The sequence below is a fragment of the Typopeltis vanoorti genome, chromosome 1, assembly GCF_054136105.1.
Source record: "Typopeltis vanoorti isolate ZY-2024b chromosome 1, IOZ_Tvanoo_1.0, whole genome shotgun sequence".
In the NCBI taxonomy this organism is placed as follows: Eukaryota; Metazoa; Arthropoda; class Arachnida; order Uropygi; family Thelyphonidae; genus Typopeltis; species Typopeltis vanoorti.
Window position 1 is genome coordinate 120,344,448 of NC_143549.1, and position 18,433 is coordinate 120,362,880.

At 32.3% G+C, this 18,433-nt stretch overlaps 1 protein-coding gene across 1 annotated transcript in view; it reads right to left on the minus strand.

Moving 5' to 3' along the window:
- The window catches only part of LOC150110362 (uncharacterized), a 259,624-nt gene that overhangs the window by 74,279 nt on the left and 166,912 nt on the right, over positions 1–18,433 (minus strand). The window contains exons 8-9 of the mRNA XM_090399055.1: positions 17,446–17,526; positions 2,995–3,144 (exon numbers count right to left, since the gene is read on the minus strand). Coding sequence (XP_090255181.1) covers positions 2,995–3,144; positions 17,446–17,526 — 231 coding nt within the window. The remainder of the gene's footprint in view (positions 1–2,994; positions 3,145–17,445; positions 17,527–18,433) is intronic.

Genomic DNA, 18,433 nt, shown 5'->3' on the forward strand with positions numbered 1-18,433 from the left:
ATGGAAAAGAAGAAGAATTCCATGTTAGTGCTGGGTGATTTTGAGTGTTTCAAAAAGAGAAATAGCCTACATAATGTTCTAATCTCAGGTGAAGCTGCAAGTGCAGATAAAGAGATATTCAGAGATTTTGAAGAAAATTGTGTAAGAAGGAAACTATTGTGATCAAGAAATATTTAATGTCGATGAAACCGGCCTTTTTTTTAGAAGCAAATAATGCCTTCCAAGACTTTTCTAGCCAAATCAGAGAAATTCCAGCCTGGTTATAAAGTCGCAAAGATTCCAATATGAACAAAAAAATTTAATCGCTGACAAACCGTTTCACAGAAACAATTTGAAAATAGTTTTGGTACAATCGAAGTTTTTAAGCAGTGATGCTTAGAGACTGACCCTGGTGAAGAGAGAACCAGTAAAATTTGTAGAAGAGGCAATAGGGCCATACCATCAGTTGTATGAAAAAAAGAAACAGAATGCCTGCCAAACTACATTAGCTCAATTCTTTGTTAAGAAGCAGAATAATAAATTTATATTCTGAATGTTTTATTGTCTTTCAGCTTCATGGTTTTCCTTTAACCAGGCCCTGAGACATACCTAATTCTTTTATAAAAAAATTAAGGGTCAAAAAAAGAAATCTGAGGAACGAATTATACATTTTCCCATAGGTTATTATATTTGATTAGTGTGTTTTCGATTAATGCGCCTGTTTTAAAGAACACGTTAATCAAGGGATTGCTGTAACAATGGTAAGTGCCTACTGAATTTTTGTTTCAAAACATGGAATAGCCATTACTAATACCATGTTCCAACATAGTGATGTGCGCATATTCACATGAAGAGAAAATATAAGAAATAACAAAAGTTCTGCATTGACTATGTTACTATTGATAGTGATATCTCCATTCTGGTTCAGGACAAAAGAGTATACAGGAGGAATTGAAATGTGAAGCATCACCATTTAGTTTTCAGCACAGTAAAGTTGAATATCATATTGAAAAGAAAAGTGTGTAACGAAGTTTTAAAGGTGAACTCCAGACTTAGATAAACAAATATTTAATTTTTTCTTATCCAAGAAAAAATGAAAGAGTTTGAAAACATGAACCAAAACTTGGAGATTTACTGTAAGGCCCATAAGAAAACACTGAATGATTGAGCCAGAGTCGTGTGGTGAAGTTGCTGCAAAGATAGAAAAATCAGAACTCCTTGGCCTCAGAAAGTTAAAGAAGAAACTATATTGAAAGTTCCTGACAAGCAAGTCAGTTGTAGTGTGAAATATTGCATGAGCAAACTGTAAGAAACTGAAGCACTGTGTATAACTAGCTAATCAAAAGTCATAGACTGACTTTGGTAAGAACACAGAAAACAAATATCAGGAAGGTGGCAAAATTTTCTGAAGGCTAAAGTTGAGAAATAGAAGAAAGAGAACTGCGAAAAGAATCAAGAATCAGAGATGATAAAGGCAACATGAAAACTGAAGATATAGATAATTTTACATGTCTGGAATAACTACCATAAACGATTAATAAACATAATGAGCAGTAGCAGCAGAGTGATAGAAAACATTCAAGAGGTATTCAGTCAGAAGCACATAGTACATATCAATACTTGAGACCAGGGGAGTGCCAAAATTGGCAAATCTTTGATATAAAAATTTGCTCACGTGCTAACCAAAATTTTGGGGAGCATTTTTACTAAAACAGTTGATATGTTTGTTTGTTTGTTGTATTTTATTTGGTATAGCTCTACTTAATAAAACTGTATTCTATTAAGTTAAAATATACAACTCAGTGAAGATGTTGGATATATATTTATTTATTCAATTATTTTTTAAGGTGATACTTGGGTTGCATGTCAGAAAAAAAGTCATTGGCGTGCCATGTTTGGCACGTGTGCCAACAGTTCCCCATCCCTGTATTAGACCATGGAATGCTCAAATATGGAGGAATGAAGTTTTACTATGGCTTCATTCAGAAGAAATAAGGGAAATTTCCCTAAGTAGTGTTCTTAGTAAGCTTAATGCAAGCATATTTGAGAAAAGGCTAAGAAAAATTGTGGAAGGAAAGCTTGAGAAGAAAAGGATGGATTCAGACCAAATAGAGGTTGTCAAGATCAGATTTTCACTTTGTAACAAATAGCTGAGAATGTTAAAAAAATATTTCCAAATAGCTGAGAAATCATGGGAATATAATAAGGATCTGCATTTAAGTCTTGTTGATATGCAAAAGACATGACAAGGTGCCAAAGAGAACAACTGTTCAAAACACTACATTTATATGGTATAAATGAGACATTACATCAATCAGTATATAGTCTATATTTGAGTTGTAAGTCAGCAGTTAGCACTGAAGGAGATGGTTTTGATATGAAACCAGGTGTGAGACAATTGGTTTGAACACAAGACAGTGTTCAAACCAATTTTAACTTATGAATTTGAAGGTTGGATTAGAAATAAAACACTTATCAAAGAATGGAGATCACAGCTATGAGAGTACTAAGAAAGATTAGGAAAGTAAACAGATAGCATTAGTGGTGGTATCATATTAAAAATAAGGATATTAGGAAAGAATGTGGCATTGTCAGTTCATGAATCTGTGAGTAGACCTAATCTCAGGTGGTGTGGTATGGTTACTTAAACAGAATGGAATAAGCAAGTTTAGCCAAGCAGGCATTTATTGCCAGTATGGCAGCAAATGCCTGTTTCACTGCCCAGAGGGAAGCAAAAACAGAAAAAGACTCAGACCTAGGCGGATTTTGCTCTTCTCAAGTGTGTGTGTACACACACACACACACACACACACACACACACACACACACACACACATATTGTGTACTACTTTGAGAAATGTATTACAAAACTAACAAACAGAAGCACAGTAAACTATAAATAACCTTAAGTTACAATATAAGAATATCAATAAGCAACCTAACTTTAATTGCATGCTAACTAAAAACTACTCAAAAAATAAAATTGTAATCAAACACTGCAGCTACAAAACCCACTTTTCGCTTTTCGAGTTTGTTCAACTTCTTTTGTAGCTTCAATCCCTGTAGATACTGGTTTTTGAATTCTTCTGCAGCAGCCTGGAGACGCATTTTCAAATCTTCAACTTGTCGGGATAAATTTGTTTCAACTAATTTCCATTTTTCGACCTACAAAAATAAAAAAAAGTAACACATTTATAAACATGTAACAATATAAAATAAGTTTAACTTATGTTTAAGCTTTAACAGGCATTCACTAGAACAAATCAACATGTTCAGTGGAATTACTTAGCATCTTCCAAACTTGAAATCAACAAACAATTAAATAACTGTAAGAGTAAAGGGACATAATAAGCAAAGTGAGCAAATCACTTTTAGTCTTCCAAGATGTTCTGCATAAATGCATTTAGTATCATAAGCATATAACACAGTTTGAATGTTAAAACTGTAGCAAACAGTATTTACTACAGATTATATCATTTATTTTATAAAGTAGCATACATGATAGTATATGCTACTTATAATAAAAGTTACCAAATCAAAATGATAGTACAATAAGATGAAATTCCATACCAGATGGGGTAACATCTAGTTAAACAAGACCCTGCAGTTTTCTAAGCAAACATTGAAAATCAGCTATTGGAACAAATTCCATCAACAAAATTGGTATTAATGAAAAGAGAATACAAAAGAAGGTGAGCTGCTTTAGAATAACCAATATAAGCAGTTATATTCAGACAATGTTCAGGGAAATGAAGGCATAACAATACTAAACATGAAAATCTTCATGGATGGTAAGCAATATGAGGAACTGAACAATGAGAAATTGGACAAGCCCCCAAATGAAGAATTGGATAAATCCTATTTGCATTTATGGTTCCACAGAAAGTGTTCTCTAGTAAAAATTCCTCCTCTAATAAGGAAGTAATGGAGTGATTTTTTAAGTCATTAAAAAAAGCAGCTGACATACGGAAAAGTGAAAAGACATCCCGTGATAGTGACTGAAACAGTAGATTAGGAAATGAATACCAAACACATGGAAATGTTTCAGGAAAATTTTGAAAAAAAAAGCAAAGACCTAAGTACTTGCAGGTTTTTGTTTAGGACAATGACCTGTTAGTTATTACTAACATACTGACACTAATTTTCAAACAAAAAATGTTGCACAAATTTACACAGAGAGAAGATACAAGAAATAAAGCCTCATTAATAGCAATATCTTATATGAATGCCAGTTCAGAACACAAGAATACACAAAGGATTAGTAATAATATGTAATCACCATTTAGATTTGGGTAGGATGAAATTATATCACATTGAAAATAATGTAAGAAAGTTGTAAAAGAAATCAAAATTACAAGTTTCTCTTTAAAACTGCACTCCCTTAAAACAGATATTATGGGTCACTTATGGATATTAAAAGTAATGACAAAAATCCTCAAGGCAGTTTTCAAAAAGTTCATATTTATATACATACGTAAGGATATTGAATCAAAATAAAGCATTTACATAAGGATCTAATTTTTCAATCATTTCTATTATTTTCACTATTGATTTTAAAAAAAAAAAATGCTAATGTAGTTTTTAATGTAGCTCCTACCCATGGAGGGCTTCTATACATCTATAGTACATTAGTACCGTGGTGGGTTAAGGATTTTTTTCCTATTTTTTTTTATTGATTTTTATTATTCTTTTTTGTATTTTTTTACCAAGTCCAGAGATCCTGCTCTAAAGACCTAACATGGAACTTTTTCAAACCAATTCAAGCCTCCACAAAAAAAAAAAAAAAAAAAAGGGAGATGGTCACACACAAGGTGATGAATCTCTCACCTAAAAACATTTGCAAACATCCATGCCTGTGACAGGATTCCAACCTGCATCGTGCAAGTTCTGCATTCTGAAATAATGAATGTGCAGTTAATGCCTAATTCAAAAAATCCTTAATTATTACCTTCTGATTAGTCCTATATCCAAAATAATTTGTAAATGTGACCAACACTATAGCAAGTTCTTCAGTTTTATCTATGTAGCACAGTATTGGAATTATCAACTCTAATCAGTGTTTGTTTGAGACATCTTTGCAAACTAATGGATGAGTGAAAAACACTAGCATCATCTTAATGTAAAACTCTGGGATAAAACACTTTTACCCTAAAGTCCCACATTAGCATTGTGACCATAATCCCATATGAGCAGAATGGGAGAAATGTCAAATAAATATCAAAATTAAGATTAGCAATTTAGGTTTATAAACATGTATTTGGAATTAAAAAAAAAAAAAAAGTCTATTATTTTCATTTATAACAAAATGTTTTAGTAACAATTCTGAAAGGTGTTACATGATTAATGTACTACTGCTTAAACAAACATGATATAAACATGCAATGAACATGTTTATATCATATTTGTAAAATATTCATATGATTACAGTACCTACAAAAAAGAAGGAAAAAAAATAATAACTTCAAGACAATATGTATATGCATCCTGATATTAGGGGAAGATGAAAAGGCATAAACACTATAAATTTTAATTTATTCTGTCTTCAATCACATGGGGAATCCTGGTATATTAATTAAAATAGTTTTTTTGGCAAGAACATGTACCTTAATTGAAACTAGGGATTTGTCAAATATTCACTTTGGTTCAGTATTTAGCAAATTCTGTGTATTTTTTGAATATTCAACTTCAGCCAAATCAGTAGAAAGATTTGGTATTCAGCTGGCCAAAGCATAAAAATTCCTGTTGAAAGTTTTTTCAACAAGAATTTTTATACTATATACTACTTGGTTATACTATAAAGATAACCAAGAAATTATATTCCTGGTGTCATCCTTCATCAAGTGTAAGCAAATTATGGGAAGGGCCCTTCCAATGCATAGCATTATACATTCTGTAAAGATATGTGCCTTGCATTATGGGATACTAAGGCAATCGATGTAAAGTCATTAGCCTCTATATGCAAGTAGCCAGTCGTGAAGATACTTCACATGCTAACTTTGTTTATTTACACTTGAATAAAGGATGAAACTAGGAATATAATTTCTTGGCATCTTTAATTTTTAAAAATTCCTGTTACAAGTGTCATAACAAATGCAACCAATAGGGAAAAGCTTCCCCCTTATCTTGCACAACTGTTAAAACAGAAAGGTTTCCAAGGCTAAAGAGTAAACTAATTCTGCATTCAAATTGTCAGAAATTTTCTTTCGGCACTACCTCCCAGGTTATTCCTTGAAAAAAAAATTTTTTTTTTAAGAAATATCTGTGAAAAGTCAAGAGGTATGCTACTCCAAAAAATGCTGAAAAATTCATTTTGATTATTAAATCCATAATGATTCTCTATATTTCACAATTTAATATAAGTTCCGTTAATATAATTGGAAGAAATAAGTGCAATATTTCATTCTGATTTTTATGCTGCATTATTTTTTAATTACAATGTAATATTCTCTATGAAATTAAATGATAATTATATCAAAATGGAGGAAATTATGGATCCATCTATATTTTATAGCCAAATGAAGAAAGTAAAGTTTTGAAAATTTACCCAAGAGCTTATGAAAACAAGACCAAAATCTGAGTTGTCTTGGTTGTACTATTTAAACAACACAAACTCTACCCACAACCTGATATATTTGCCTCTCTTTAATGCATTAAGTAAGTTTCACTAGCCTGAAACACCAGACTTCAAACTGACTAACTGCAAAAAATTTACAAGCAGAAATAAAGAGAAAGGCTCATTCAATGCTGTAACTAAGCTATATCAGAAAGTTAAGTTTTTCATAAGTGATCTCTGTGTTTGTGCATAATAAAATATTAAAGAGCTGAGACACATTTGTCTTACACAGAAATTATGGAAACAAGCAAAAGTAAGAAATGTAGAAATATTTCTTTTGAAAATTTACTAGACAGCTTATGACAAGGTTATGTTCTTACAAACTAACTCTCTGGGAAAATGTTTTCAAAAGTTTTAGGCTTATGTCTAGATTTGGCTATAAAATATGGATGGATCCATAATATCCTCCATTACGATATTTCATTTATTTCAAATTAAAGCATCTTGGCTCTATACTTAAAATTTTGAAAGTTATTATATTTAGGGAAAGCAAAATTTTTTCTTTATCTTTCTTTATATTTGCCATTATTATTAGCTTTGCTAATAATAATGGCAAATATCTGTTGGATTTCTACTCAGGACATGGATTAATTATTACTAACACCATGTTCCAACATAAAAATGTGCACAAATTCACATGGAGAGAAGAGGCTAGGAATAAGAAAAGTCTCATTGACTATGTTATTGTTGATAGTGATGTTTTCTCCCTGGTGCAGGACACCAGAGTGTACAGAGGATTTGAAATTGGAAGTGATCACTATTTAGTCTTGAGTAGGATAAAATTGAATTTCATATTGAAAAGAATAACATGCAAGAAAGTTTTAAAGCGAATAAAAGTTGAGCAGCTCTCAGATGTCAACTGTAGACTAAAATACACAAAGATTATTGAAGAAAAAATGAAAGAGTTTGAGAACAGGAAAAATAACCTTGGAGATTCAGTGGCAAGCCCTGAAGAAAACATTGACTGATTCAGTCAGAGAAGCATGTGGTGAGGTTGTTTGCAAGGATATAAAATCATAACTCCATGGTGCAACAGGAAGTTAAAGAAGCAATGAAGGAAAAGAAGAAGACAGCATATCAAAAGTTCCTGGCAAATAAGCTTTTGCTCTTAGAGAATACAGAAATAAATGTAAGAAAGCTAAATACTGTGTAAAATTAGCTAAACAAAAGTCATGGGAAAACTTTGGTAAGAACATAGAAAATAAACATCAGGAAGGTGGCAAAATGTTCTGGGGGCTGTTGAAAAAGCTCAGAAATGGAAGAAAGAGTGCCGTAAAAGGAATCATAGATAATAAATTACATGAAAACTAGTGTAAAAGATATTCTTGATGTATCGAGTAATTACTTTGAAAAATTCCTAAACAAAACAATCAGTGACAACGCTGTAGTACAAAACACTCAACAGGTATGCAATCAGGAATACATATTCATACCTGAAGTAGAAAAAGCCATCGAAAGCCTAAAATGTGGAAAGGCAGCGGAGTAGATGATATTCAACCAGAAATGTTCAAGTATGAAGGTATAAAAGTCTTACAGTGGCTGCACTACATAGTTCAGAAGGCCTGGACAGAGAGACAAATTCCGGATGAATGGAGTAGAGAATACCCATATATGCGAGGGTGGTCCGAAAAGTTCTCGGCCTAGCAATGAAAAAATGAATTTATAATATCAAAATTATTTTTAAACATTATCTCTCTTAAGACTAATACATTCATTCCAGCGATGCTCTAGCACCATTATCCTGTCCCTGTAGCAGTACTCAGTAAGATCTGCAAAATACCCCTCTACAACTGCAATCACCTCTTATGCTGACCGTGAAGAAGAGTTTTAGTTTTGAGAAGAAACAGAAGTCACAGGAGCCAAATCTGGGAAATAGGGTGGATGATCCAACAATTCATAGTGCAGATTCCCTTAATTTTCCCATTGCCAAAACACTTTTGTGAGAAAGAAAAGATGATTTTTTTCTCCTGCAAACCGGGTCTTTTCTCACATAATTTTTCATCCAGTCTGGTTAAACGATTGGAATAATATTCCCCAGTTACTGTTTTACCCTTTTCAAGATAATAAACAAAATGCCTTTAGCATCCCAAAACACTGATGCCATTACCTTTCCTGCTGATGGAATTGACTTTGTCTTCTTTGGTGCTGAACAACCGGCTTCTGCCACTGTTTTGACCGCTGTTTGGATTCTGGTGTGTAATGGTGACAAGTCTCATTCATAGTAATGAATCGACACACAAAATCAGCTGCTGTGAATAAGCGTGGCACCCATCTTGCACAAAAGCTTTTTCATTTGCAAGTCTTCATGCAAAATATATCCTACACATTCTTTTGAAAAGCCTATAGTCTGAGCAATTTCACTCGCCAATCATCTAATACCATATCATGCAGTTGATCAATGATTTCTGGTGTTGTTACACTTTTTGGACATCCTTCACATGGATCATCTTCAAGGCTGATATGGTAACGTTTAAACTCGGCAGCCCATTTCTTAATTGTTGAAAATGAAGGAGAAGAGTGCCCATAAACTTTTATGAACTTCGAATGAATTTCTTTTGGCATTAAACTTTCTTTTACAAAGAATTTTGATGTCATGAACATGCAGTTCACACTTCACACATGTAAAACAGATGAAACTCAAAAAACAATAACAGCAACTCATGACAAATGACAACATTCAATTGGATGGCTTCACACAATAATCAATCGCAGCTACTAATGACTTTTGAGTATACTGTCTCAGCACACACACCTTGTTTGGCCATCTGGACCATTTAAAACTAGTGCAATGCTAAGAATTTGACATGCTGCGCTATCTGCATGTCTGTTTAAATGGCTCAAAGATCTCAGCATTTGTGACTACACACCTAGGTTATTAATGTGAATGTGATGCAATGCTTACATGTCAAAAAGTGTCCTCCTCGTGAAGCACTAATATATTGTTTTTAACTTTAGAAATCCCGAAGCTAGTAAACAATTAGGGGAGCCTTTAACAGGAATAAATGCAAAAATATACTATCAGTGATACTGCTAATCCATGTGTATGCACTGCACACCTAGCATACCCAAAATATTCACCCCTGAAAAATACAATTCTCTGGAACAGAATTGTTTTGGTACTGAACCTGGATTCTTGTCATTTTTAAGGTTTCTGTCTAATATGCAATGAGAACCAACAGTTCAAAAACAGCTGTCAGGTGAGTGAAACCTTAATCAAAAGATCTAATAACAGAATATACGAATGCCTCAGCAGCACAAGGTCTTGTAAGTAGTGCAAGCTAAGGCAACTCCGATGTAGACGATTGTACTCTCATAAGCTTCCTGGTTTTCGAAACTTTTGAACATTATATATATACACATATGTATCCAGGATCTCACTACATGCCAACCAGTAGAAAATTGGTCCAAAATTCTTATTGATTGCTATCATAACCTTGGCAAAAGAATGCCACATAGGATTAATACAAATTTCTCAGCAAGAGGGGATCCTACATCTTATTAAGGTGGACACCATGGCTGTCTGTTGACTTTCTTCCAAGCAGTGCATATATTCATTTATTTTCATGTGGTCACACGATTAGATGAAGTATTCTTACGCATGTTTTTTAACCTTTCTCCATTATGCAATTTGACAAAGTGCTGAATATTCGGCCAAACATTAATTAAATTTCAAACCTAACGAATTACATTTTATAAGCAAACGTTTTGAACAAAAAAAAAAAATATTCATTTACAACTTTTTTTCAATTTTTAATGTGTGTATTATTATTATTATTATTTTTTTTTTTTGTGAAAACATTTGTTTATAAAATTTAATTCACTATGTTTCAGCCAAATATTTGGTGCTTTGGCACATCCCTACTAATTGAAAAAGAAGCAAAATAAAAGTTCTCATTAATGTTAAGCTAAATGAACAAATATAAAACACATTTCAAGCAAATTAAGTTTTTTTTCTTTCTATCAATTCAGTGCTCTGAGAGCACTGTATAAAGCTAGATAAACAAGTCATTGGAAAGGTAAGAACATTTACATATATATATATATATATAAAAATAAAGATGGTGAAATATTCTGGAGGCTATTAAAAAACTTTGCAATGGAATAAAATTTACTGCAAAAGGAATCAGATGATATAGGTAATTTAAAAGACATTCTAGATATCTGGAGTAATTACTTTGAAAGATTGCTAAATGAACAAGAAATAACAGAACAGTAGTGGAAAACATTCAAGAGGAATCAAATCAGAAGTACATATCTTCACTTGAAGCCTAAAAAACCATCAAAAACCTGAAATGTGGAAAGGCAACTGGAGTAGATGTTTAACCAGAAATGTTCAAATAGGGAGGTAAAAAGTTTTGCAGTGACTGCTCTGCATAACTCAGAATTCCAAATGATTTGAGTAGAGCTATTGTAATATCATATATAAAAATATAAATAAAACTGAATGTGATAATTATGGAAAAATTTCCCAACTAGGTGTTCCAGGGGAAGATTTATATAAGTATACTCAAATGAAGGCCAAGGAAAAAAGGTAGAAGAACAAGTTATGTCCAGGACAAATATAGGCTGTAAGATGCAGATTCACTTTAACAACTGTTGAGAAATCATGGGAAAGTCAAATAAATGGAAGGAGACCTCCATGTAGCCTTTCAAGGAATGTGGGAAACCGATCAGGGCTTCTGACCTAATATCCAATCCTCACCTTCTTGTGGTGCACCCCCTTTAGTAGGCATATACCTGGATAGTGAATGAACAAGATTGAGCTGGTAATTTGTGGTTTAGCCAACAAAATTGTATTCTTTATTGGTTTAAACAACAAGATGAAAAGTCATGTCAGCTGGGAGTGCAGCCTAGTTAAACTCCTCTAATGTTTTCATCAGGGTGAACAGTAAGAAGTTATCTTCTTAAATGAACTTAATCTTAACATCAGTAGAATTCAATACACAGACAATTGACATAAAAACTACCAACAAAAAAGAAGTGGAAATAGCAGAAGAGAAGTACCATATAGAAATACCACATAGATTTTACTTAAATGATGACAATAAAAGCAGATGAAATTCTTCTAAACAACAACAACTACAAAATGCTTCTATGAATATAGAAGATAAATATGAAGAAAGTAGCAAAATGTTTTGGAGACACTGAAAGCTTAGAAATACTGGAAAGAACACTAAGAGAGAAGCTCAGATGATAAATGTGATATGAAAGCTCAAGAATGTTTTCAGTAACATCTAATGTTTTGAAAGACTTAAACGAAATAAGGAAAAGTAGTACAAAATATTTAAGAATATCATCTACTTCAAGTATCTTTCCACATTTCATGTATGGCTTTTTCTACCTCGTACTAATAGGAGTACACAATAATGCTTGAGGCAGAAAAGCTTTCCATATTTCAAAAACCAATGAAATATGGGAAGGTAGCTGAAGTAAATGATATGCGACAAGGATAGAAGTACATTTTACAGAGGCTGTGCTGTATAATTCAGAGAGCATGTTAAGAAAGTCAAATTCCAGACGACTGGAGTGGAGTTCCCATCTGCAAAAAGGAATATAAAAATTAATGATTACAACATTCATTGGAGCATAGTTTAATTCAAGCATAGTTAAGAAGAGGATAAGAAAAATTGTTAAAGAGAAGGCATATGACAAGCTGTCAAGAGAAAAGCTATTCAAAAATGCTAGTTATATATTGTGTAAATAGGAGAATTATATTGGGCAATACAGTCTGTATTTGAGTTTTGAGTAAGCAGTTAGAATTGAAGGACTGCCAATGTTATTATTCATCTATATGGATCATGCTATGAAAGAAAGTGGGATTAATCCCAATAGCAAAATTGGGGATGTTCATCTGAGCTCATTACTTTTAAGCAGATGATGTTATACTCCAAAATAAATCCAGTTAAGACTTTGCAGAATTGCTTAAATAAATTGAATAACTATTTTGGCACAATTTTTAGTGAAGGAAAACTATATATGGAAATAGACAAGACTTGGCAAAGCTAATGGGATGACAAGCCAAATGAATAATTTATATGGAATAACAAATTAGCCAGAATGTTAAACTAGTAGATAACAGACTAATCTGAAGGAAAATTGTCAACAGAAAGTAATAATGAAAAACATTCATTTAGCACCATCATAGTATTCTGTACATATGAGGAATTTGATGACAATCAGATCTAGACAAGACATATGGCAACATGTCAAGAAAAAATCTGTCTTAAACACAACAGTTATATATATATCTCAACAAATTACTCAAAACACCTTCTTGCACGCAAAAAAATATACTTGCCCCAAAACCTCATTTTTTTTTTAAATATGTCCCAATAAGTAAACTGTGTACTGTGGTCAAAGCATTACTTTTTATTAAATAAAAATATTTTCATTAAATGAAAGTTCTTTCCAGTTTTTAGGATATTTGCCAGCTGAAAAAATCCTCTCACTAGTGGTCGAGTAGGCAAGCATATCTATCAAGCCCTGATTATGCAGTGTAAATGAGATATGAGTCCCAAGTTTTAAGTCAGCACTTAGAATTGAAGAAGATATAGAAAAAATGTATTAATGTAAAATAAAATGTGAGACAAGATTGCACACCATCTCCACTGTTACTCATCATCTATATGGATGGAATCATGAAGTGCAGCAGGCCAGCACTTTACTTTATACAGATATTATACTATTAAATGAATCCAGTACAAGCCTGCAAGATGCCTTAACTAAATTGAATAAATGCTGTAAAAAATTTCAGAATGAAAATCAGCATTAAAAAGATTACAAAAATAGGCATGAACAGTGAAAATATCAGTTGTGTATTGAATAAATTTGACACTTTACTTTATACAGATATTATACTATTAAATGAATCCAGTACAAGCCTGCAAGATGCCTTAACTAAATTGAATAAATGCTGTAAAAAATTTCAGAATGAAAATCAGCATTAAAAAGATTACAAAAATAGGCATGAACAGTGAAAATATCAGTTGTGTATTGAATAAAGACTTAGTGAACAAATAAAACATTTCAGCTCAAATTTTTTGAAAATGAATTCTGGCATAGTAAGAAATAAAATTGAGATATTAGTCAGAGCACTAAATCAGTTATATATAAGACAGTAATCAAACCAAATTTAACTTATGGATCTGACAGCTGGATTAGAAATAAAGACTGCAGATCACATATCTGAGAGTTATCAGAAAAATTAGAGGCGTGAACAGATGGCACTGATGGAAGAATCATATTAAAAATGAAGATATTTTGAAAGAACTTCTTAACATTCAAGAATGTGTAAGCATATTTAATCTCAGGGATGTATAGTTACTTAAATATAATGTGAGAGTAATTTTTAAGTTTTCCTGGCATTAGGTGTTTGATGCCAGAATACCAGGAAAAAGACCCATAGGATATCCAGGATACAGATGTCCTGGAACAGAAGTGCATTTGAAGACTGAAATATAAAGCTTTGACAATACTGGAATGCTGAGAGATGACAGATTAATTTGGAGGGGGGGGGGGTCAATAGTAAGTCAGTAATAATGTAAATTTTTCATGTAGCACTATTAACTATCATGGTGTCTTGTAAACCCATGAGAGGAAACAGGAATTTGATGATGACACTATTCCTTCCTTCTGTACACTTATATGGAATTGCACTTTGTCTTGAGATGTGAGAAACACTGCAAGAGGAGCATCATTAAGAAGAAATCTTAATTTTCTTCTCTCAAAACAATGTTGCATGAACATCTCATATAAACAGCAACAGTTGTCTAATTACTAAAGGAAATAAAATTTCTCCAAAACTTTCTCTTAGATTTATATCCTCCAGTGATTCTACATCATTTGAAAAAAAAAACTTTCAGATAAATCTAGTGGTTTCTGTTTTCCATTCCTTAACTTTTTTTTTTCCCTCTCTTCTCTCTAAGCACATATTCCATATGAATATCAACAATTCTAATTTCATATTCACAGCTAATGATATGGCTGCACTGATTCTTGGAAATCAGCACATTAATGGCATTCTCCTTGTACGAGGGAGGACAAACAATGCGTAAAATAAAAACTTTCAGGAGAAAAGTTTTACTATACAATTTTCATTTATTAAAATAAAAGAATGATAAGTTTCTGATCTTTGCTGGCTAAAATAAATGTGACCATTAAAATGTAAAACTGTCAAACTCCATAATAATAGCAACAGAGTTCAATAGAACTCTGTTGCCATTACTATGAGGCATTGCTTATGTTTATTAGTATTTTATAACATAAATTTAAGTTACAGGGAATGTCTAAACAACTTTTAAATCTCACAAAAAGGATTTCATTAACATAATTTTATGCTTTTCTTTTAGTGCAGATGAATGGTAAGTGAAATTAACTATCACAAGAAAATAAAACCCTCGACACCGCAAGGTAAAAGAGGGTATAAGGAAGATGAAGAATGATGAAGATGAAGAAAATAAAAATCAAAAAAGAGTATTATGATTTTTATTTGACAGCATTAATTGTATATAACTAATGTTTTGGTGTGTGTGTGGAGGGGAATAATGCATTTGATTATATCTTAAAAGCTTTTTTTCCAAATTTACATAATTCTAAAATAATTTAATTTGAAAGTTAATTATTAAAACATATGTGCCATATCTGGATGGCATTAGAACAGGATTGCATTCTGTTCTCTTCAAATTTGTAAAATTAACCAAAAATGCAAGCAAATTCAAAATCCTACACTGAAACAATGAATATATCAGAAAAAAAGAAGGATGGGGGTGGGACTTGTTTATTCACTAAATAAAAGCAAATTGATAACACATTGCATTGTTTATGTATCTATTTATTGAACAAGTCATGTAGTATTAATTAGCTGGCATTTCAATGATTCTGAATTAACTAAAATTAAATGATTAATGAAATCAACCAAACAACTTGAAATAATGAACAAAAGAGTAACATATGCATAGTCAAATAAAAGTACTATCCATTAGTACCAATGCTGTTTGATGTCTTCCAGAGACAATTCAAATTAATCATAAAAGTGAATACACTGCCATCTCTTAAATTTTTCAGCAATGATATCAATTCAGCCACAAGAAAAATCAGAAGTATATTACAGGAAAACCTGGCTTAACGCGAATTTGATATGTGCGATAATTAGTTAGCACGATTGAGTGAAATGATACTATTTCCCACTTTAAGGGAACGATTAATCAGTTAACCCAAATTTTTATGTTATGTGAAATTTTACATTGCATGAAATTTTATGTCGTCAATCTGCAGTGAGTGGAAAGACTGGAAAATACATGAAAGTAGCGCCAGTAATACAATGATTGTGCAAAACTTTGGATACAGCAAGTCTACAGTTTGGACTATATTAAATAAGAGCACAGAATACAAAGAACAAGGAAAAGCTGCTATTGCTTCTTTAAGCATGCAGATCACCCGAAATAGAAGTCCTTTAATGATCAAGATGGAGCGTCTTCTATCACTCTGGATTAGGATTATAACCAAAAAAAGAATACCTCTTAGTGCAGGGAACATAAGGCAAAAGCTCTCAATATTTTTACCTCATTGAAATAGACTAAATTTCAAGAAGAATGTGAAAGCTTTACTGCGAGTTTAGGATGGTCTGACCATTTTAAAAATTGAACTGGATAGCATAATGTTAGAATCACTGGTGAATCTGCTAGTGCTGATAAAGATTCTGTGGCCAAGTTTCTCTTTTGAAAGCATATGCCAACAAAAACTTTCCTAGCTAAAACGGAAGTATTTCAACCAGGATACAAAAGTATCTAAAGATCGTCTTATGCTTTTATTAGAGGCAATGCAGAAGGTGACTTTAAACTCAAGCCTATGTTAGTTTATCATGTGCAAAATCCAAGGTCTAACATTGTTAAAGAAATCAGCACAATTGGAAAAGAACTTCTATTTAATGAACTGGATAAGATGAGAGATGAGAGAAACTTGCTCGATTCCCATTCAGAACAGTTAAGCGATCTCCTTCAACCAGAAGAACAGCATGCATATGAAGAAGAAAAGGAGTGTGAACAAGAAGAGAATGCTAAGACTTCTTAAGAAGCTAACTGCAAAAGAGCTAGTTTTCAATCATATTGAGTATGCTAATGAAATTTTGTTTGATAATGATCCTGATATGGAACGCGAAGTTTAGAAGTCTGCCAAATTCTTAATAAAGCGATCAGCAGCTATCGCAAATTGCATGACAAGATAACAAAGTCGAGCACTATTCAAACATTTTTACTTAAATTTTTTATAAAAAAGTAGCTCAATCAAATGTTTAGACATTAAATAAAAATTTAAGCAATTGATTTTTATTAACTTTGATGATTTTATCCTGTAATATAGTTTATACGGTAATTTTTTTCCAAATTTATGCTAAGTGATGGATGAATCATAATCATTCCTATCTTACTGCATTCGCTTAACGCGCATTAATTGATGGATTAATTAATTGCATTAAGCGAGGTTTTTCTATAAATGCCAAACAAAAATGTTAAGGTAAAACTACTTTTTTTTTTTTTTTTTCCCCTGAATGGCTACATTCTTGTAACTGAATAAATCAAAACAAATGGTCACTATAAGTGACCATCTTGTATTTGAATTAAAAATTAAGAATATCAAAAATATATAAACTGAAAAGTGTGCAAAACTATACTGAGTTAACAAAGAAATGGTATGCAATTTATTTATATAAGAACTTGGAATAATTCCACTTCCATTTATGCAGAACTTAGCTGCAAGTGGATATACTACATTAAGCCTAGGTGTTTATTTGTCATATTTAATCATTTACCAGTATAATAAACTGAAATCGAATAATCTATAAATGCTATTTTTCTCACCTCCTGTGAATCTAACAAGATTTTACCACTAACTTTCAGGAGTTCTTCAAGGGGACCAGTTTCAATGGATTTCTCTTGGCGCTAATCAACAAACACAGATATTAGCAAAAACAATTCACACACAAACGATTAAAGTGGGAGAGAGAGAAATTAGATATTATGTTAGAAAATAAACAAAAAATACAACCTTTTACCTAATAAATCCAACTCATTTTATCCTAAATAAACACACTTTTCTACACATTTTCAGTTTACCTGCTGTTAATTACAAACTTTTTATTTTACTTGATAAAAGTTTAAGCAAAGGTGAAATACTTCAAAAAATTAAGGTTTGGTGCTGGGAGGAACTCATGTTGGAGGCTTAATGAAGTGACACTGCATTGAGAAAGGATTAAAAATACCATTTAATTCTTCCAGTTTTCTCTCCTCAGTCACAGATGCACACAACACACAAAGGAAACACAAAACTAAGTGGCACAAGTGAATGAAAGACTAGAGTCCTAACTAGGTGGTTCCCCCATGTGGACACCTGTTGGCAGCCTAAGATATAAACTGAAATCTCAAAGTATTAGTATTTCCCATTTGGGAATTATGCAACCATAATTATTCTGATTAGGGTGATATTTGAGAAGAGCTGCATATTCTAAAAAGTCTCTTCTAAATTTGCTATGATGGAGCATGATGGTCTTTTGATTGATTCCATGAGTAATATGCAAAGCATGGTCTGCAAGACCCAACTGATGGAATTTGAACTTTGCTGTTTTTGAGATAGCTGAGCCAAGGGCAGCAAGATGATAGTTTGATGACTGAGGTTTATCTCCCTTGGTTAATACAGGTTTGCTTCCATGATGTCAGGCAGATTCTATATGAGCATGAAAGCTTATGCAGATGAGTTTTTTCTTTATATATATCTGTATATATAGGGCTCCAGAAATCCACTCGCCACAGGTGAGTTAACAGAGAAAAGTAGCAAGGGAATTTTCAATCT